General features: G+C 42.8%; 1 protein-coding gene across 2 annotated transcripts in view; it reads left to right on the top strand.

Annotated features, from left to right (window-relative positions):
• TSHZ2 (teashirt zinc finger homeobox 2) overlaps positions 1 to 21585 on the top strand; it is a 216641-nt gene extending 195056 nt beyond the window's left edge. For both annotated transcript variants that reach the window (XM_065645595.1, XM_065645593.1), the window contains exon 3: positions 21292 to 21585. In XM_065645595.1, coding sequence (XP_065501667.1) covers positions 21292 to 21293 — 2 coding nt within the window. In that variant the 3' untranslated portion in view covers positions 21294 to 21585. The remainder of the gene's footprint in view (positions 1 to 21291) is intronic.
• Positions 21586 to 22266: the final 681 nt, after the last annotated feature.

Raw genomic sequence — 22266 nt, 5'->3', positions numbered from 1 at the left:
GCGCGCGTGTGTGTTGCAGAGACGGTCACTAGCTCACTCCTACCAAATTAGCCTGCGAAACAGTTGGGTTAACTTAGGACTTGCGCTGCCTGATCATTGGTACAGTTACAACAAATAAAACATTTTAATATGAGCAGTCACTGAATGTTTACTGTATCATATTGCTGGGAGCTGAATGTGTGCCAAATGCTATAACAGAAGGGAGCATATGAACTCCAGAATGATGACACTAATAAGGAAATTACAAAAGGCCCAACAAATGGCATTTGTGTTAAATCAATAATGCTCTGTTTGTTTTTTTTTTTATTCTAATCTTTCTTCTAAAAAAAAATTATCTTTCCAAACAGTTGGCAATTCCCATTCTTGTTCTTCTTCCTGAACATAATTAAAAACATGTTGTGGCGTCTACTTAAGACATCAACTTTCCCAAGCCTGTCTTGTCCACTGCGTTTTAAACAAAGACACTTGTTTTGGCATTGTGCCCTTAATTAATCATTTGAGGCTTTATTGCTGTACAAAAAATGTCTTTGTTTAATGATTCATCACAAGCCCAATTTCTGCAGAACTTAATCAGCTACAGAACTAACTTTCTAATCAGCTTAAAGTAGAAGAAAACAAGAGAACAGGATCACTTTTGGTGTATTGTTTTGATAAAGAAGCATTCGTTCAAGGCACACTAGTATGCTGGGCTATTAGGATTTAAAACTGCAGAGATCAGACTGATCAGTTAACTTGGGACTTCAGGAGAAGGAAACCGGTTACTTATTGAAAAATATGATCCTTGAAGTCCTCGTTGGCATCGCTGGCCGCCACTTTCTGTGCAGTGCAACAGAGACTGAACAGCACTAGGCAGACTTCTTGTGAAAAGGGACTCCAGGCTTTGAAAACAAATTTGCAGCATAAAGTTTGGTATGATAGGAAAGCAATAATGAACACGGCTGGTTTTACGAAGTGCAGAGATTATTTTTCACTGCGTTTGCTTTTTTCCTGGCTCTCTTTCTCTTGTTTTATTTTTACTTTTTCTTTCATAATGTAACACTCTTCCATTTTACTTTCACTTTAAGTCTCCTATGGGTACTATCAAACTTTTGTTCTAGCGGTAGATTTTTACAGTAAATTACTTTTCCGCAGGGCAATATAGGAGAGTCTTAAATTTTCTGTGATTGTTTTGTTCTTCCGTTTGATTTGGAATAAAAAGCTCAAGAATAAGGAGTTCATGTCTCTAAATGGCACAAAAGAACGGTTGTGTTTTAGTGACCACGAGCAGGACCTGGCCTTTGCAGCACTAGAAGCAAACACATTGCAAGATACACTCCCTGCTCTGGTACAGATTACAGAGAAAACACACACAGATTGCGAGCTGAGAGTCTTTGGCTCGTTGTGCAATTCATCACATACAGCTGAGGTGCAAGTTAAATGACTGACATCTGACAGACACGGATATGATAGCTCAATTATTCTAGACACAGGAGCAAAAGCTTCTCTGAATTTTACTTGAAGTTGTCAGAATTACATCAAAATACACCCAAGACCCTCTTTTTTTTTTTTTTTTAATTAATTTTATCAGTGTATTTGTAAAAATATAAAAATCCTCAATTCTCTAAGCAACTGTACACAGCTTGCACTATGTCAAAACATGCCTACATTGAGTAAATATATTAATACACTATGTTAATGTGTGTTATGTAATGGTCATCTGTATTAATGTATTCTTCATATAGGATCATAGTATTCATTTCTTTGAGTTTCTAGATTCTGCTGTCTATATTTGGATACTGCAGAATTTCCTGTTTCAGGTCAGATTAGAAAGTATTTTATTTAATACGCAATGTCACACTCCCTGCATTGCAATGAGTTGTGCCAGTCCTTATTACACCCGTCAGATGCATTTTTGGTTTCGGCTGAAAACAACAAAGAAAGGTTCTGTGCTCATCGTCACTTCTATATCCAGAAGGTGTTAACATTGCAAATAAGCTCTGCAGGGCCCTTGGCACAGGCTGCCAAAGCAAGACAACAGAACGGCAAGACCCCTTTCTTGGGGACCAGCTCTTTAAATCGGAAAGACCTGACACCCAGCAGCTCACACAGCTCCCATGGGACCACCGCTCCCACCCAGAGGGGAACTGAACCTTTCTCCCATTTGCATCAATTATTATGAGAGATCATTTCAAAGCTAAACACTGTTTGTTTGCTGATTTCGATGGTGGCACACAGTGACGGAAGGCAGGGTTACCAGCTCCGCCTCACGGCCACCGGTTTGCAGAGCGCACCCCGGAGCTCCTCTGCGCCCCAGCAGCACAGGGGCTGAGCCCTGCCCTAAACCACCCCTTGCCATCCACACCGTGCCCAAGCCTCGTTCACCTTTGCAACATTTCCTTAGGTTTTTTGGCTGAGCACAACGAAAAGCCCAGACTTTATGAATACCCGCCCTGCGCTGGCTCGGGGCGAGGGCAGCTCGCGCGGCAGCGCGGCGATCGCCCCTTGTGTCTCCTCCCGGGAAGCCTGCTCGAACGCGTAGGACGTGTCCTCTGGCCTGATCGCCAGGGTTATTTTTCTTTGCTACTTGGCAACCGCAAAAAACGAAACCCAGCTGTAAAAAATAAGAGTCTCTTCTCTATTTGGCAACGTCTCTTTGGAGCTGGAGAGTGTGCGTGTGTGCGCATGTGTGTCTAGGCGGGACGAAAGCAGACTTGATTAGCGGTTTAGTCTGAACATGTGTTTGCCACCAGTTATATTCTTATATATTCACAAGTGCTGAATGGCTGGTTAAAGTTAAGGTGCAACGTGCGTGTGTCTGTGATTGTGTTTAATAGGCTGCTGAAAATTAGGCTGTCACTCGCCAATCCCAAAGTCAGGCAGAGCAGCACAGCCCTGCAGTTGCTCTCAGCTGAGCATCACCCTCGGCGTGCAGGGGGAGCAGAGCGCAGGAGGCGCTGGTTGCTCTCATGTGCTCTGGTCATCTGGTGATGCCCAGCTTTCCATAATGCATCTATAACGGTTCTGTGTGCAAAAGTCACTTTTTGTAATTGCAAAGAGAAGGATTAAGCCCCAAAGTGATGGATTCTAATTTTTCCTTCAAATTAGGATGATTTAGAATTGTACAATAAGCATCACTGCATGGCTGCTAGATAATGCATATTATTAATTTGGGACATACTAATGCTCTATTTATGTAATATGTCATACCTTTGCAGAACTTTATATTTGGAGAGCAACCATAGAAATGACAGACATTTGAATCTGCTCCTGCCATTTCTTTTCTTTCCTGAGCAGGAGTAGTAGCTCGCTGAACTCCTGAATCACACAGAATGGGTTTCCTCATGTTGTCTCCACAATCCCTTCAGCCAACAGTTGGCCCCTAAAAGTACGGCAACAGCTAATAATTGTATCCTAACTCTATGAAGGTAAACAAATGCAGGCAAGTGATATAATTAGAGAAGTGCCTGACATAATCCTCCTTAGAACTTGCAAAGTGGCCTGCTTAGGTCTCTCTTTTTGTGCTAGAGCTGTTACTTTTAGCCATTTAGTCTTGCAGGAAGGACATCTACTCCTCTGTTTATCATGGCCCAGACACAATCTCCACCTGATGGAAATATCTGGTAATAAGGCAGGAGACACAGTATTAACTTCTGGAAGAAATATTAGGACATGAGGACTTGCAAGTCTGGACCTTATTGTGAAAATCCAGTATATAAAGAGAGAGGAGAGTGGGAATCCTACAGGGAAGAAGTTGGAATATTGAAGTAGGTAAGAAAAAACTGGCATTCATCTGAGGGTGAAACTACAGACAGAAGAGTGACCACTTAGGTGGAGTTCATTTGGAAAACAAATAGCTGAACTTTGGTTTCCACCTCCAGGAGTGTTTGTGTAATTTACTCTGCATTAGTACTCAGAAGATCAGTGACGGTTAGATCCAGTAGTTTATTCAGGAGAAGCCCTAGCCCAAGGATATCAATGTAAAATGTGTCTCAAATGATAAATGAAAGCTCTCTGTGATTAGCTGGTATTTAAGCTCCTTTTTGCCCTCCTACACTCACTGCTTACCCCAGATTTCAGTTCGTGTGCTTTGTGCAGTCTCTCTACTACGCCTGTGTTGATGTGAAGTAGAAAAGGTTGTTGCTAAGTGACATGACAACTGCAAAGTGCTTTTCAATTTCATTTTCTGCTTTCTACTCCCACCTTCCACGTACATCCTGTGTGGAGAGTTTGCTGCTGGGAACGTCCCTGTCTAGCAGCAAATGCTGTGTGATAAAGCTCCAGGTCACATTTCCCACAGAAGTGGCACAGAAGTTACTGTTGCTTCCTCAAGGCTTCTTTCAGGTGGAAACTTGGGATTGACCCAAGATCGTTCCCATTTTTTTTGTTTTTAGCTCGTGTAGATTTGGGTGATTCGGTGTCCAGTCTGAAATGTGTTTGGTGGCATCTTCCCCTGTCGTGTGCAGCAGTTCCTGCGCTCTTTGTACGGAGCAAAGCAAAGTTGTCAGCCCCAGTGCAGCACAGCACAGCTGGGATCCGATCTCTGTAACTCAGCCCTGCAAACAAAACCCAGGACAGTTCTGACGAAACTGCTCTTGCTGCTTTCTCTGTGCTGTGCCCGACAGTCATGGGCTGCAAAGCACCAGGTTCTGTTGCAGCGGAAGGTTTCCATCTACATTACCCTGCTGGTAGTCAAAGTCTGCATTGCTGGAGCCCTCCTCAAGTTATTTCATCTATCATGTCTATGTAGGAAAATAGTTTAATCAAAAAAAAAAACCCTTCAAACAACTAGATTCTTTGAACTTTACCTCTTGCAGCAATCTTTATACTACTTACATCTCCCTGCATTGCATTTCGTTGGCCAAACCATATCCTTTTGTTTTGTGCCAATACGGTGACTCTAATGCTTGATGGGCCACATCAGGACCTACCACAGTGAACCACAGCTTACCACTGCAAACCACAATAAAATGATAACAGTAAATAACATTACAAGTCTTGTGCATCTGTCTGTCCTGGGCCTTTCTCTGTTCAGTACGTAGGTTAAGCCACGGCTTCTTGCCATGCAGAATTTGTGAGTGAAAGACTGGCATTACGCCTGTGCTGTCTGTTCTTTACCACATCAAAGAGGTCATAAAAGGACAGTCAGTTAAAAAATCCTGGTGCCGAAGAGAGCCTTTGCACTGAAATAAATTCCAAGCAAGATTTTTTTTTTTTTTCCCCCCAGTTTGGGGGGAGGGGACTTGCTAGAAAAAAATGTGAGCTCAACTATTAGCTTTCCACTTGTAAAACTTCATTTATCACTAAATATATTGCCCGTAGAGGACAGAAGCTGTTAAGACGGAAAAGAATTTTGAAGATGGATGAACGACAAAGACAAATGAAGATTTTTATTTTAGCAGAAGTTTCCAAGTGCTGTCTCTGAGTTGGGAGGGTGCTGTTAATAAAGTACACTTGACATATAACTGTTCAAGTTCCTGAGAAACAGCTTTGCTTTAAAGTTCAGTAGAGGATCAAAAAGAGTGAATTCTCTGTTTTTCTCTATAAGAAAGAAAAAGAAAGCCCTGAAAAAGGATAGGTTTTTTTGGGAAACGGCATCTATGCCTTTTGTCTTTTCTTCTCTTTGTGGTCCAGAGACAGTGCGTTGACTGACTTCTTCAGAAAGGAGATCAGTGAAATTGTCAGTTGATTACTTCTCCTTGATTAGCATTTATAAGAGCCCTGTGATACATTATTTGCATTCCTATTTAGCCGTGATTTTTGTGGGGCAGCAATGATTAAACTTGTCACAGGGCCTGATTGACAGGGTCAGATCTTCACTTTCTACTCTTTTGAAATTAAAAACAAATGTGTCAGCTCCCTTCATGGGCCGCAGCGCTGTGAAGCTTGCTTGCCTTGTCATCGCAGATAGGTCAGGAATGTTTTAATTTTAGGGATGGATTCTGCTTGTCAAGCAGAGTGTGATGGCGTGTAGTTCTGGAGATGAGATGTGAAGGGTGTAAAACAAAGAATGGAAAGAACAAAGACAAAGACACTCACATTATTAGACAGATTTAATTAGTCTGAATGGATATTATGCTAGATGAAGCAGTGAGCTGTGAAATTAACCCTTGATTACGGATTGGCGGATCATGCTCATAAAGAGAATCAAACCTCGGTGAATGGGAAAGAGGTGCCGTCCTACCCTCGCAGCCGCCATCCCCACGACCCCTTCGCGAGTCCAAGAGGGGGTGAAAGTCTTTGAAGGAAAAGCTGTCGGTGGTGGCATTTGGGAAGTTAGGGCAGTCTCTCCCTTTTCCCCGACATCTGAAACCAGCCCGTCCAAAGAGCTGAAACCAGGCAGGTTACACAGAGGCAGGTTTTTGCCTGGAGGATGGTCAGTAATGACCCCCCAGGGCAGCTCGTACCCTGTGGGCAAAGGGGTGCCCAGGCAGCACAGAGCCCCGTGTTCCCAGCGCAGAAGTGTGCCCACCTCGTTCCTGCCTCCCTTCCCACCACTGCCAAGTAGGTTGGATGTTTCTGCTTGAAAACATATTCTGTTACGATAAGCTGAGAGTTAATACGATATTACTCATCCCTAAGTGAGGGTTTAGGCTTCAGAAAGGTTGGTCTGTACAGGCTGTAATACGCAAGTGCCGTAATGCCCCAAATACTGAGCTGGCGTGGGAGATGAGGGTAATGACGGTGGAGAGGGTGCTGTGCTTTGCTGCATCCGATGCTGTACAGAAGAGGCACTTCAGCCTTTTGTGTGCTTCTCATCAGCATTCCCCAAAGCACCGTATCAAGAACTACTCCTTCTAATTAGCACTACCGCAGCGGAAGAAAACAAATAGAAAATACAGTGTTACTCTCTTGTTAGTTCCTTGTCATTTCTTCCAAGTTGTTCAACTAATGGAGTAATCAGCCTTTATGTTAAAAAAAGAGGGGAGAGAAAAAAAAAGCCAAAGGGCATTAGACGCACTAATCTACCAATAGGTGTGAGGCCTCTGCTTCCCTCTGGCACATTTGAAATGTTTCGTTTCAGTGCAAATTTGCATGCTGGAGACTGTCAGATTAAAAAGGAGTGAGACATGAAAACAAGTTGGGTGAGAGACTGCCTAGAAATGGTGGCTGATAACTTACTGAACAGCAGTCTTACCTCCTCAGTCGTGTTGAGCCTCTATAGGTACCTTGCTGCACGATGTTACTTCTTATGTCATTTTTTAAAATGTGATATCCAGAATTCTCATTTTTACTTAATATATAGTAGCATTTAAGTGGTCTGTGTATGCGGAGCGAAAAGAACTCTTTGATGAAAGACCCACGGAAGATTAATGAAAGTCATTATCTTTATATGATAGCAGAGAGTTACTATCCAGAGAAAGAAAGGAAATTGTGCCGGCACATCTTTTCTCCCCTGGTTTCCCCATCTCTTTTTGTACCCCGAAAGAGAAGCAGTCACATGAAAAGGTGATGAGGGAATAGGACATGACATGAATCCCATTGCAAAGTCTACTACTGAATTTCTGTTGGCGTTAGAACAAGTCACTTTGCCATTCTCCAGATGAAAACGGTTATTTAAGGACAAAAGACTAGTACTTATCATTAAACCTGAAGACACAGACTAGTTCTTAGGCAGAAAAGCCTTGTCATTGAACTGGTGTTTATGTGAGCAGTCACACATCGATGTTACTGCTTTCAGGAGTCTCTCATCAAAGTCTTTATTATTACAAACCTATTGAGCCATATCTTCAGCTGCTGTGAATCAACATAACTCTCCTGAAATTAATGATGCTACACAGTTTTACATCAGCTGAGAATCCAGCTCTTCCTTTCTAGCTGTTTATGTATTATTTAGCTAAATTGTTCCAGTGCAGGCCATACAAAACACGGTGCTCTTCCGAGAAGGATCTGCTTTCCAGACCCAACATCAGCCCCTTGGGGCTGCGCCTTTGATCTGGGTCTTCCCAGTCCCCAGTCTGGAAGGCCAAGTGGGTCATAGAAGACTTCAATTAAACTGTTTTAATTTAATTATTTGATTCAACAGTTTCTTGCAATCTCTGCTGTTTTCGGCATGGAGCGGGGCTTTGGTGAGCTGTTGCAGGGAAGGGTCGGCCAGGTGCCAGCGGGGCTGTGCAGGAGCGGTGGCGTTGGACCTACAGCCTGGGGACACTGTTGGCCTGTTTTGTTGAAAGAGAGCAAAGCATACGAAACTAGTGGAAAACGCAGTTGCTAAGAAAAGGGAAATCTCAGTATCTTCTGTCTATGTGTTTATCAGAAATGTAGATGAGTTATTTGGTTTCTTTGTTTGGCCACTTGCCACGATTCTCTCTCTGGGCACTGAGCTTTGTAGCTTGTAAAATCCTAACATTGCTGATTTTGTCATTGTGGCGCTCCTCCTGCTCACTTTGCAGAGAGGGAGACTTCAAATAGCGCATTCAGCTTCAATACGAAACATCAGCAGACAAAAGGTATCCAAAGGAGAGGTTTGGACAGACCCATTCAGTGCAGAAAACATTGAGTAAATGCTCAAGACAGCCCTATAGCATTACATACAATCCTTCAGTGAGGAACAATAAGCACTTATATATGGAATACAATGCACGCTTGCTTGGATGTTCAGTTTTATATTACCGTCCTGCTGTTCATGGGTATAGCTGAAGAATTGGTGCTCGGAGCACTGGCCCTATTTGCAGGGGTGTTTCTGCCTTACTGCCTCTATAGAGAGAGTAACCCTGCTTAAATCAGGGAATTAACACTGGAGTAAAACAGGTGTGAGCAGAGCAGACTCGCGCTCTTCGCCCAAAGCGGCAGCTCAAAATCATTGCGTTTCTGCCTACTAGATACAGCGTATATTTTCTAATTACATACGCGAGATCCTCGCTCACCTGAGGTTCAGGTTTACAGCACCGTTTCTCATCACTCACTGAATTCAAAGAGCGAGAGCGGTTACGCGCCCCCCACCCTTCCTTTATTTTTCAAACTGAATTGTTTCAGCGGTAGCTTGGTGTGTCAGCTTGTAAGTCTATAAAACAGTTTTCTACCAGCTGGAAATCCAACATGCTACATGAATACATAACAGTGCCGAACCAAGAAGGTTTGTAATTCAGTAATTAGCTGTAATTAATGAACACAAAGTGAAGACTCATTTACAGTTTAAATTATCACATTAGCTCCTGTCACCCTCTATGTACACAAAACAGCAGGAATTCAATTATTTTTATTCTTCAGAGCTAATTTAAAATTTAAGGAATGCCATTACATGAAATAATAGGTAGGAAATGTAATAGAAATCACTGAGAACAGTTGGCCATCCTTAGAATGGGAAGAAAAAAATGCTATCAGTGATGATTTGGAAATGTTGTTTCATCTGTGAACCGATGAAGGATTGAAATCTACGCTCTTTTCAGTGTATTTAAAAAGAAAACGAGTTTGGTGGTTGCTAAGTCTTTGTGCAGGAAGAGCCATTGTGCATAATTGTAAAAGCAGTTGATACTGATAATGCTGTTGATAGTAACAGGATGACAGCATGGGAATGCTCACACCATTATCTTTAATGGGGCTGAGTCGATTGCAACAGCATCGAGCCCCTGTAATATTCACCAGTCTTAGTTGTGAAACTTCAGCCTAGCGGGCCTTAAGTAATTGTCACTTTGCAATCTGCCTGTAGTTTGTGTGTGTACGGACGTCTATGTAAAACGCTTTCATTGTGCTTTTAAACCCACCATGGTGCTTCTCTCTGCAGCTGCCACTGATTTTCTTTTTTTTTCTCAAACAGTTCAATAACAAGAGAATTCCAAACCCATCTGATGCCGCTTCTGTAGCTCCCACATATCTGCGTTACAGCCCTTATTTTTTTTTTGTTCTTTATTTCTTCTTCAGTTGCCTTTTCATTTTAAATAGGCCACTGGAAGCTATACCATCTAATTTTTCATAGGTGATCGACTGCTGAGTTGCGGGTTTACGTAGACAGAGGGAAGGTAGCGATAAGCCAAAGAGAGAGGATTCTATTAGGGAAATGCAGCAGTAATTAATGAATCCTGCCAGTAATTGGGAAGGTGTAAGCCTCTGTAATATCGTAATGATAGTCATCCGTTCTGTGCATCCCCCATCACTCCGAACGATCCCTCATCGTCTCTGTGATCTCAGACACTTAGCCATGCAAATCTTCCTGACAGGACTCTATGTCTTTGTCTCCCTAATTGGACAGTATAGAGTTGTTTATGGATATTGCAGACATTTAGACCTCAGTTGGAGGTTGTTCAAAAATCGTTAGCAAAGTTGCCTTAACAGCATTGTCAAATATTTATTCCCCTGTTTCAATATCTGTTTTTGACCCAGGAATGGCTGGCGATAGAATTAACATTTTGGAGGTACACTGTCTCATTCCAGGCTCGGCTTGAGATTGGTATTAAACCATTTGCCTACAGAAAAAGAGAACGACAGGAAAACAAAATCTACCGGAAATCCTCATTTCTCAAGGATAAAACATGAGGTTGTAGGGCAAATGTGCTGCTTTTTAATACCATTTCCATGGGGAAATATTAAGAATGCTGACAAAGGCAGTTCCACTTACAAAAATTACAGGAAGCTTATGGGGCAAAAAATTCCAGTTTAGTGTAAGCCAAAATAAATGGAGAATAATCCCATTCACTATACCACTTCAAGTGAGAGCAGATTAAGGGTCTGTATCATATATATCAGAAAAAAAAGTATGTCTTTTTCCTTGTCAAGACTTGGGGAGTTTAATTGTTGTTTATAATTGTCTATTGGTAGTAGGTGAAAAGATACAACAAATGCATCTGAAGTTGTACTTCACCAGAGCAGATCTTTTATTCGTTCAGAAGGTTAATATTTGGGGGATTTTGCATTTTTGTGCACAATGCATTTATTGCATGTGTTTGGGGGATTTTGTGAGCACAAGGGAGAGCCTTGCAGAGCCCCAGACCATGAACACAAGAAGCAAAACCCAGTTGAAAAGAGCACACTGGAGATCAAAGGCAGCGGCCGGTTTAGCCACAAATACTCGCAATTTGGAGTGTCAGGGAGAGAGATCAGATGGATCAGACGATTGAATTTACAGTCCCTTGGTCATATGCCATTTTACTCGGACAAGTTGTCCCACAAATCAAGGGGATTATTTGCCTCAGTAAAAGACAATCAGGTCTGTCTTTTTTATAACTACTAAATTAAGCCCTAATCCTGCAAACAGTTAACTACCATTGTCACCTCGTCTCACAAGGCTACTTCTTCTAGCAAAGGTAAACATTAACACATTTTATATTTTTGGTAAAAGATCAATATTCAACTGGAATAAAATCAGGAAAAAGAAAAGGCAAGAATTTGTCTAAAATAATAATTTAAAATTTTTTTGTCCCAGCTCTATTTCCTTTACACAAATATAGGGTGCAAAAAATTCTCTTCATAGGAATGTTTCTAGGAAGAATTTCTGAAAGCATTAATTTGCACCTGTCTGGCAACTATATTGAAAACTGTTAGCAGTTTTGGAAATTATTCAGCCAGAGAGCAGTAGAAATGACACGTTATATAGTTGATTAATACAGTAAATAGCAAATTACTGAAGGGGGAATAATCAAAGCCATAGTTGCAGCAAATATTTACCTTATCTGATTTCTCTCGGGTCATCCCAGATTTTTAGGTACCTCCCACAATCAAACCCAAAAGATAAAGAACACAAATTAAATTAAACTATTTGTAACACAAGGGAAGGAATATGTGCTTGGTTGGTTGGGGTTTTTTTTGTGAAAAATTCGTGTGTATATATATTATAATTCTTTATTTCAGCAAGCTCCCGTATTTTCAGTTAGTAGGTCTTTTTATAATAAGCTTGCTGTTCCCATAAAGCACTACTGGTGTCACCTGTAAACCCATAAGCTTTTCACCCCTCTCTCTAAATTGCTGACGAAAATGTTGTGAGCGACAGCACACAGAAGAAAAATCCGTCTCTTGAAGGTCCAAGAAGGTGGTGAACTGCCCAAATATATCACTGGATCCATCCTCAGCACCCGTCCCGTTCGAGCTCACGTTTTGCCATCCCTACAGGGACAGGGGCTGGAGCAAGGTTGGCCCAGCCCTCAGACATCCCTCCTCCCAAACACAAATCCCTGTTTCCTGCAGCCTTTGGGGACCCTGGGCGGGGGACAGCCTGGCTTCAGCCCAACGCCGGCTCCCTCGGCTCCGGGCTGACGCCACCAGGTCTCTGCTCCCCTCGTGCCACCGGTCCGGGGGGACAGCACTGCAGGGCAGGGTCAGACTTTCTTCCCCCTGCAGCAGACAAAGCAAATTGGCTCTAGATGTGCCTGCTAGAACCTTCTCCTCCAGAAAATGAATGTATTGACATTTAGGGTTTTTCATACACGCACATATATATATTTAAAATCCCAGCTTTGGAAACTTATGTTGGTGCAGCAGTCTGTGACATGGCATACAAGCTGCTGTGCAAAGCAATTGCCAAATGTTTACATAAACACATAAATAAGACAAATAAATTTATTTTCATTATTCATATTTTCTGCTCTTTCTTTTCCTTTTATTTATGCTTTAAAGAACAGTTACTGTAAATATTATGATAAAAAAATGCTTGCAGTGGACAGAAAGATGATCAAAAATCCCTGATATACAGCAATTCATGTTTCTTCTTTACAATCACTAACGAATCTTAACTTGAACCATGTTATGTTCCCATGTGAGTGATAAGCAATGATTTATTATGAAGTGTCACGAAATCGGAATGCCATACAGTGAGACATGAGCTAGTGGAAAATGCGTTCCCTGTTTCCCAGCCTCATTACTCAACGACGCAGCGTCCCTTTCTCCAAGTCTAATTTACCTGGCTTTTTGAGGCACGCCGATAGCAAAGGAAACAGCACCAGGAGCGAAACACCTGATCCGGGCTGTGCCGTTCACCTACCGGCACCACTAAACACATTGCAACGATGGGGAAAAAGGGCCTGCCTGGAAATTCAAAGCTATTGCTGCAACATTTGCGACCCTAATGATGCTACCCCAAAAGCAACTGCTTAGGATTACGGCATCCGTTGCCTCATCAGCGCTGTCAGGGTGTGAAGAGGAAATAAAACGGGCATCGCGGAGGAGACAAACGGAGAAATTTTCTTTATGCGTTAGTTTCTGCTACTCTCTAATGATTCCCTTCTCCCCATGATCCTAATTCAAGTAACTGGCATGTGATATATTTTGTAGATAAATCAGCAGCAGAAGAGCATGTGCAGTTCTGGCACCGCAGAGTAGGTGATTTACTTGTAGCTTACGCTGGTTCAGTTTTTTAAGGTGGGAATTTGTGTTTTAAGTGCTTCCTCACAAAGGAAGGAGAAGGCAGCGCACCGTACGCTCGTCCGGGTGAGCAGCCCGCCTCTCCTGCTGATTAATGCTTTCTGCAAAAAGTAACCCAGGCAGGCATAGTCTTAGATTTTAGGAATTTTTCCAGATGTCTCTTTCAAGTCCTCAGAGCACTTGAGCTCAGTCAAATCGGAGATGGAAATAAACAGGTGCATCTGACTGAAGATGAAGGTTTGAGTGTGTTTCCATTCTACAGCAGAAAAGAGACGTGGAAGCATGAGCCTTCCCAAGGAGGTATGGCTTGGATGGCCCGGACACATCGTGGAGCAATCGGAAACATGTGCTGACACCTGGAATGATGGACCATATTTTTCTGGAAAGGCAAAGCCTCTATCCACTAAAAAAAAAAAAAAAAAAAAAAAAGAAAAAGTTTTTATCCAAAACCATAGCTTTAATCACACCAGGTTTGTTAAAAATTTACCAGCAGTAGCAGTTTCTGTTTCAAATCATGATCCCATTCTACCACCAAGAAAAAGGTGATAGAAGACCAAAAAGTTAAACAGAATAAACTTGAGAACAAATTTAAGTCCTTCAAATACTTTCACGTGGAAAAAAAAAAAGAAAAACTTATGTCTAGGCATGTTACAACTAGTTCAGTCTGTCTTAAGGCAATAGTGGCTGTTGTTTTTCTCGCAGAAAATGTGGAAATCATCACAAGAAAATTAACCAGAACCCATCCTTGTCTGAAAGGCTGAGAGACTCACAAATTTCAAAAATCTTTTTTCTATAGAAATGCTTTATAGGGAATCTTTGTGAAGTACAATCCAGAGAGTGGTTGTCTCGCAGCACTGACAGTGTCTGCTGTTCCAGAGGAGACGGTGTCTGATGTACCATCCTGAAATATTGTCAGCGAGCCTGGAAATATGAAGGCGCTTTCATAGCAAGGCAGGGATGAAAGGAAAGAGGTTTGGGTTCGCTTTTTTGTTTCGCTTTGTTTCTTAGTCCTAATAAAATGTACCAGTGTGCTCTTAACTTCTCGCCTCCGATTTTGTTCAGCAGAGAGAGGGAACCTAATCCTCCTGCCGAGGAGTTCCAGTGTTCAGGAGAGAGGGGAGAGGTACCAGCTCCTTCCTGGAGGTGCTGCTGGAGCCAGGGACGAGTTTCGTGTAAGAAGAAAATAGCTCTGAATGCAGAGACAGAATCAGCATCTCCCCACTCTCCAGCGCCCTTTGCTCTCTCGCAGTGAATCCAGACATTTTAATGTCACAGAGCGATAGGTGGGGCTGGCAGAAAACCACCCACAATAGCTTCTAGTTTGATGATTAAGAAATTATCTTCAGAACTGAAAAAATGTGGGGTTTAGTCTAACTGGGAATAACCTTACAAGGGAAACAAGGAGGCAATTGAGGAATTATGCAGCAGTCAAGTAAACACTTGCAGATGACAAATTGGCCTTTTTAAGCATCTAAATTAATCGGAGAAACCTTGCTTTAAGTGGCCCACCAGTACATCCTGATTCCATCCATGTAAACCTGGGACTTGAACCCACTGCCAGTGTCCAGATGGTTGAATCATAATTGTTTTGCCTTATCTGCTCTAAATTCACTTTTGTCGAGGTGTGTTACAAAAGCTATTTCTCTCCTGGGATCTATACAGGTGGCACTTTAAAATGTAGCAAACACCCAAGTCTACAGAACCTGCTTGTCACAGAAAATGACACAGTTTGCATGTGACCTGTAATGACAGTTGTTAGTTGAAAAGAAACCAGAAATTCAGCTATATCTTCCACGCTTTGGTTGCAGTTGCCATCAACTAAATCTCTCTCCAAGGGCAGATGGTGCCCTGTACAATGAACAATTTAATCTTTAGCAAATAGAGAAACTTTGCCAAAAAAAACCACCTTTTTTTTTTCCTCCAAGAATAGGCTGTCAATAACACGTGCTCTCAAATACATTATGACTTGATGACTAAACTTTATTTATAGAAAAAATCAAAAATTAAATGTGATATCTTTTTTTTTTTCCTACAAGCCCGCGATCTTTCCAGATACCCCCGTACTGGGATTTGCTTGTGTGCAGAAGCGATTAGGAGGGAGCAGTTAAGTGTCAGGGTACTTCTTTGTGCCTGCCAGATATCATGTGTGCTCTTCTTTGTCGCTGAGCATGTGTATCCTATGGCACCTTGAGGCCCAAGCTGAGATCAGGGGTGAAATCTTGGCTTTCCCCCCCCAAGCAGCAGAAATCCCACTCTCTCCAGCACCCCAGGTCTCTGTGGAGACACAGGGAGCTGCAGAGCCCCGCTTTTCACCTGACTCCATCAGCAGCAAAACAGCTGGGGTGTGCAAGGAGGTGAAATGATTCGCGTAGAGCTGTGCACACCAGGTCTCTGGGGGTGGGATGCTGGTTTTAGCACCTGGCCCGCTCTCTTCCCACCCCCTCCTGGCCCTCTCCAAGGGAGCCGAGGATGGGCTGAGACGGCGTCGCTTCTGGTACCGACGCGCCCTCCCCACACCCGGCATCGCTGCATGGGCCCATGCAAAGACCCGCATTGCCCAAACTATCAAGGGGGAAAAATATATATACTTTTTTTCTGATTTTTCTCATCCTAAATAGCCGCCTGTGGCATTGTACAGGCGGTGCTGCTGAGCGGTCGCATGCGGAGAGAGGAATGGGGCAGCTTCAGCCAGCCGCGCTCTCCTCCACCCTTACCGCATCTTTTTTTTCCCCGTCTTTTGGGGAACGTGGCTCATCGTTCTTGCTTTTAAAATACTCCTGGATCTTTTTCTAGTCGTTCACAGAAGAAACTGCCTGCCCTCTGGGGAACTGCTCAGGCTAACAGATGTCAGCGTTTGCACAGGCCATGTTGTTTGGTGGATTTGGAGGATCTAACTGTATTTGTTCAGGGATGTCTAGTAACCCCAGTGAGCTGGGCACTGCTGCACATGTTCAGTAGCTCTGATGAGCTGCTTTTTGTATAGAAATACATGTATACTTGCATATAAAATGTGCTTATGTTTGTATATTATATTTGTACATAAACTGTAATGCATATGCAGAAGAATTTTTGCATCTCTCTTACGTCTCAGGTGGCACGGTTGGTCCACGTACATGCCTGAACAGACATGCCCTAAAACATCAGCGTTGCTGTACCTGTGCAGCCCGGCCGCGGTGTTTGGTTCTGTTAGTCCACAGTTCCTGACGGTCTCAGATCACTGTGTTCCCTGCCTGTGCGCAAGACAAACGGGCATATGCTCAGGAGTTTTGCTGAACCAGGGTCACAGCTAAAAAAATCTGTCATTAAAAATTATATGCACAGTTATCAGAGGTTTCCGAAAACAAGAAACTCAGAAAGTGAAAGGTTTTGGGGATTTTTTGGGCAGATTTCAAGAAGATTCTTCTTTTATATGCCAGAACAGTTGGTCCAGGCCAGCTGAGGTAAATGAGCATAACTTCAGTGACCTCCTGCAGATCCGGTGTTCTGCACCAGCTGCAGATCTGTGCTCTGATGATCTTGCTGCTGAAATCCAGAGGTCTTTTATCTGACCTTGGCCTTAGCCTCTTAGCAAAATATCTTCAACAAAGAGTTTTCTGAAACAAATGCAACTTAACGATTTCAAGTTTTTATTAAACATACTTTCCACCATCCCAGGCAATGGGGTCTCCAAGTTCTTCCACCTTGGTGGAAGAAAATTTTGTATTTAGTGAGACACACCCCAGGAACACCTAAGCACACATTAATTTTCCATTATCTTGTCCCACATTCTTATAAGCTCAGATCAGAGGACAGAAATATGTTTTACGATAGAGCAGCTCCTGAGCACAGCACCCATCAGTATGGAGAACATCAGGGACCTTTTCCTGCTGGCATCATGTGGAGCTTCTGCACGTGTTTGGGTGGGTGCTGCACCCTCAGCAAGAATGAGCAAGAACCGAAAGGATTACTTTCCGTGAGGGTTATTCTAACCTCTCCCAAAATGCTTTCCCACCATATCAGAGTGTGTTTCCTGAAACAAATATGTTCTATTTATTTATTTAATGTGCTGTTAAATGACCTTCTGGAAAGCTATTCCTGCCACAAGGCTTTAAAATGGATGGGCAGGCATAACTTTAGAGAGCATGCTCCTTACAATCAGGATGAATCATATGAGTAGTTACTGTTTAGATTGATATAATTTTAGTTATAATTATGGCTAACGAGAAGGCGTTTAGAGTCTGTAATACTGTAATTCATGGTGAGATGAGTCCTAAACAAATAAAATATATCTAAATTGGGTTTTTCTCCCCATCTAGGTAATATGCATGTGAACATGATTCTTTAAGGGACAGATTTTCTGCTGCTGTAAAAATCTAGCAAAAGTAGGTCAGAAATGACATCTAGAGATAACATGTTTGGTGACCACAAAGGGACTGTCTGTGTCTTTCTATTTGGCCTTTTGAGAGTCCTGCAGTTTATTACTGCAGGTAGACCTGCGGCATGAAAAGATTTTGATCCACAGACTCCCATGGACTTCGGTGGGTGGATCACAGATACGTATTTTCATCTTTGTTATCCCATTGCACTAATAGAAGATGATAAATGATATTAGCAAAGATCCGGAAACACACAAAAAAAGCATTATATTAATAAACGCGTGAAGTGCTGTCATCTGCCTGGCTCTAGAGCACCGTCACACCTCGGATCGTGCCACTGAAGTGCTGGGTGTTCTCCTGCAGAACCCAAAAAGCAAACGGTGACAGCAAAACCCCGGGATGCTGTGTCATTCAGCCACAGAGAAAAAGGAAAAAGGAGACTAGAGAGAGCAAATGAAAGCGGAGGATCTGGCGTGTGTGTGCAGGAAAGAAAGGGCTGGTGAGGCAAGAGCCGTGCAGGGAGCCCAGCTGAGCAGCGCCGGTGCCAGCCCGCGGAGCCCGGACTCATGCGCGACGAGCTGTTGACACACAGTTGACGGTTGTCTCAGGTCGCAGACACGTTTGAGAGTTCCTATTTCAGAGGTTTCACAGCTGTGTTTTTATGGCAAGGTTTGAACGAGGAGAAGGAAGCTGTGCCATGGACAAGGAGTGGGAAGGTGGTTGTTAGAAAGAATCCTGAGTCCTGACACGTCCACATTAAAATAGATACAACTTTTTACGTCTGTTGATGGCTTGATAATTAATGTTAAGTAAAAGAAAAGCTTCAGTGTCTGCAACTGATATTTCAAATATGCTGTACAAGACATCAGCACAATGAACACCCTCAACTGCATTTTCATAACATAATTTAAGTGATAGATTTTTCTTCGTGCTAGAGGATGAACTCCATTTCCAGAGATGCCCAGGAATCACCAAACTTTTCTCATCAAGTTCTGCTTGAACATCCAGGCTGCTGTGCCCTGGACTGCAGGTGACAAGCTCTCCACATACTCCCTGTATCTCTTAGAGACTTGATAATGAAATACATAAACTATGACCCTTATTGATCATGGCTCACACTAATTAATTTCCCAAAGTCCTGTCCCAGCCCTGCAGTGATATCAACGCAAAAAAAAAAAAAAAAAATCAAAACTCAAGGATGGAGACTTTGGTTGGCCAGAAGACCTGGGGTGAAGTACTCATCCCATTGAAATCAATGCCAAGTCCCAATTGATTTTAGTCACACGCGGATGTTACCATTAGTCAAGTATATGGAGTCAGCATCAAAAGTTTATGCAATTGCCATGAGCGGCTGTTACAGCAGAGGTAGACCAAAACTGCCTGCACACACACGGCAGTGCAGAGACCCCCTTCATCTCCCCAGCTCCTTGTTCCATCTTTCCTCCCACAGCAAAACCAGTTTCTCCCCTTCCCTGTTCACTGTGCTGTCCCAGCCCTGCCCTGGGGACTCCTGGTGGAAGTGTTTGTGTGGCCCCTTGTGAGCCACGTCAGGAATGGATCCAGTCTAGGGCTGGGGTGGTGCAGACCCAGGGCCGGTTGCAGGAATGCGGCTGAGGGTTGTATCATACTGTGGGGTGGAAATAATAGCAGGGAGCATGAGCTTCTGAAGCAGGTTTGTTGCCAGAAGAGTTTCTGATAGACCTACACCCTGACCGATGTGCCTCTGAAGAGCTCTGCCAAGGGTTAACCATGTTCTTAATGTTGCTCTGTGCATATTACTAAGCTGATTTTACTACTATTACTAAGCTGATTTTATGGCTGGTCTAATACTAAAGTCCAAGGACCTTCCTCGCAACAAATCAAAAGCAAAGGAGGCAGGAGTCCAGCTTTTCAGTTTTCCAGTGCAAGCCCTTGATAAATATTTCCCACTGGCAGGGAATTGGTACTCTGCAGTTACTTTGCTTCAAACCAAGACTCCTTCCAAGATTTGGCACTTCCAGTAATACTACATGCTGCTTAATTATCCTGACAACATTCTGGGGGTAGAGCTGAATTAATCAAGAGTTACGGCTCCTGCGCCCAGCTGTTTCACCACCACCCCTCACGTTGGCATATGCGGGACCAGCCCATAGTGTCTGTGTCCCACACCCAGACACGGACACTCTGCAACTCAGACCTGCTACAGAGCTTGGTGTGACCCAAGGCAGGACTTGGGTGGCACACCACAGGTAGCTTTCCGTCCCGGGGAGGGCTGCAAAATCTACTTGGAAAGGTAAAGTCCGTGCTGTCTCCGCGGTCTGGACTTGGACCATTTGCAGAGGGTGATCCTGCAGCTGGGAACGTGGCTGCAGAAGCAGAGCCAGCTCACGGAATTACTGGATTTCAGCTCTAAGCTTTACCATAGTAAAGCTTCTGCACTCCTTTAAAACTTGAACAAGGTGTAAGCTGACACAGCTTTGTCCTTTTGCAGTGAAAAACAATAGCTTTGCAAAGTGCAAAATGCTCTGGGGCGTTACCTCTGAAACCTAAAGACAACACCTTAAAGTGTCAACATGGATTGCTTTTAATGTTTTTTTAAGTGGTAATAATGATCAAACTGATTTCCATGCATCCTCAGTTGCCAAAAGTCTCTACATTCAGCTGCCAAAACCTCTTCTTCCCTTCCAACAGCTTCTCCATAGCAGGTTTGGGTTGCCCATGCAAAACTCAACATCACTGTGAAAACTGAAAAGGTGAAAATATTGTAAAACAAACTCAATTATAAACTAAATAGCATGGAGTCCATGGACTTTTTTGTTTTCATATGGAATTTTTTAAAAGCTGGGTTTATTTTACTTTAAATAGAGCTACTACTGAATTTCCAGTTGATTTAACCAGAACACAGGGAACACGCTGCAGGATTTGAGTTGTATATGCTGAAATGTCCGTGGCCTTGAACAGATAATATATTTTTCAGTAACATATTTCTCTTTGCCTGCTGTTGGTCTTTTTTTTCCTCTATGCTCTCTCCAGGTTGACTTTCACTCTACTTATTGCCCGCCCCATTTCTCACCCTATTTTTCCAGTTGTTTTTTTTTCTACTGCTTTTCTCAGTATCCTTCTCCCAGGTTGTAGGCAAAACAGAGCTCAACTCTAGGCTGAACTTTTAAACCCGCATCTTGAAATTAAACAAAACAAGCACCTTCTGTCTCTGTGTAGAAGTAACTTCACAACTTGAGTCACTTAGCACTTTTAGTAGCTGCAGAATGGATGAACGGCGGCTTTTAGTGCTGGGGAGGGGAAGCGCCTTAACGACCAGAAATAGCACAGCAACGGTCCGGTAATTTAAACACTATGTGGGTACCAAGATGTCCAGTTCACCCTGAGGATTTCAGGGCATATGCTTGGCTGGTTGTAGAATGAGGTTCATCCAGGTCCATCCAACATAAGGGAAAAGCAGAGAAGCAGAGTGACACGCTCTGCGGACCAGGCACAGTTACGGATGTGAGAATCTGGGGTTTTCATTCACGCTTCCGTGTCCTTGCCTTTCTGTGGGCCTGTGGGTGGACACCACCAAGCAAAGCTGACCCATTCCCAGAAATTTCTATCGATAAAAGTACACATTCAATAAAATCTGGATTTGTGATTACGAATTTGGTAACGATGGATGTTGTCACGATTCTTCTTGCAGGACGAATGCCTTAGTTCCAGCTCTCCAGCCCAGGCTTCCCGCACCCAGCCTGCCTCCGCACGTCACTGCGATCCCGACATTGAACTCACAACAACCCGGAGCGAGAAGACTGCCAAAAAAACTCCCGCTATTCTTCTTCATCCTCACTAACAATTTGGTAATGAAGTATTGATTTCCACTCCCCTGCTTATGGACGATATTAGATTTTCATTGATAAACTGCACTGGGGCTGTCTGGTCTCCACTGTCCCTTTTTGCTGTCACTAAAACAAAGTGCCACTGAAGTAAGATAATGACTGAGAACATTGATGTACTTATTTTGTCAATTTGTAACACTTGACAGGAAAAAAAAAAAAATTCTCCATAGTTTAATGTCCAAGTGTGCTACACAAGATGCAGTCACATTGGAAGCTTTACTTTTCATGGTAATGTCCATTTCCTATTTATAACCCCTTTGGGATAGTTTGTCTAAAGGAAATGTTTCTATTCTGTGCAGCTATTACTGTTGCACCTGGGTTGCCCAATCCAGTCATTGCACTAGGGATCAATACATCACAGTAAGTACAAGAATTATTAAGTTAAAACAGATTCTGAGCCAAAAAACCTCTGAACAATGTTAATCTTCTGTGCAAGTTGTTCAAATAGTTATGCTTAACCATGTTGCTGCCAAAGATTTGTTTAAAATGGATTATTTTCAGTTTGTTTTATTCCTCAGATATATATATTTAAATCTCCATTACGCTTTACGATGAGACATATGCGATGGAGTGATTTTTAAACAAAAGTACTATTGTTAGATTATTGAACGTTATATAAATATAGGTATATCTATATATAAATATCACTATATAAATATCTATATATAGATATAAAAGGACGAAAGTAGAATCGCTTTCTCAGTTAGGTGAGTGTAAATCTAAACCTCTCGGCTGTAGTCAATGGAGTTACACTGGATTTATGCCACCGTAAATGCGAT

The sequence above is a fragment of the Caloenas nicobarica genome, chromosome 15 (genome assembly GCF_036013445.1).
Source record: "Caloenas nicobarica isolate bCalNic1 chromosome 15, bCalNic1.hap1, whole genome shotgun sequence".
NCBI lineage: Eukaryota > Metazoa > Chordata > Aves > Columbiformes > Columbidae > Caloenas > Caloenas nicobarica.
The sequence above is the reverse complement of the archived record's forward strand: the minus strand, read 5'-3'. Positions and strand labels throughout refer to the sequence as shown.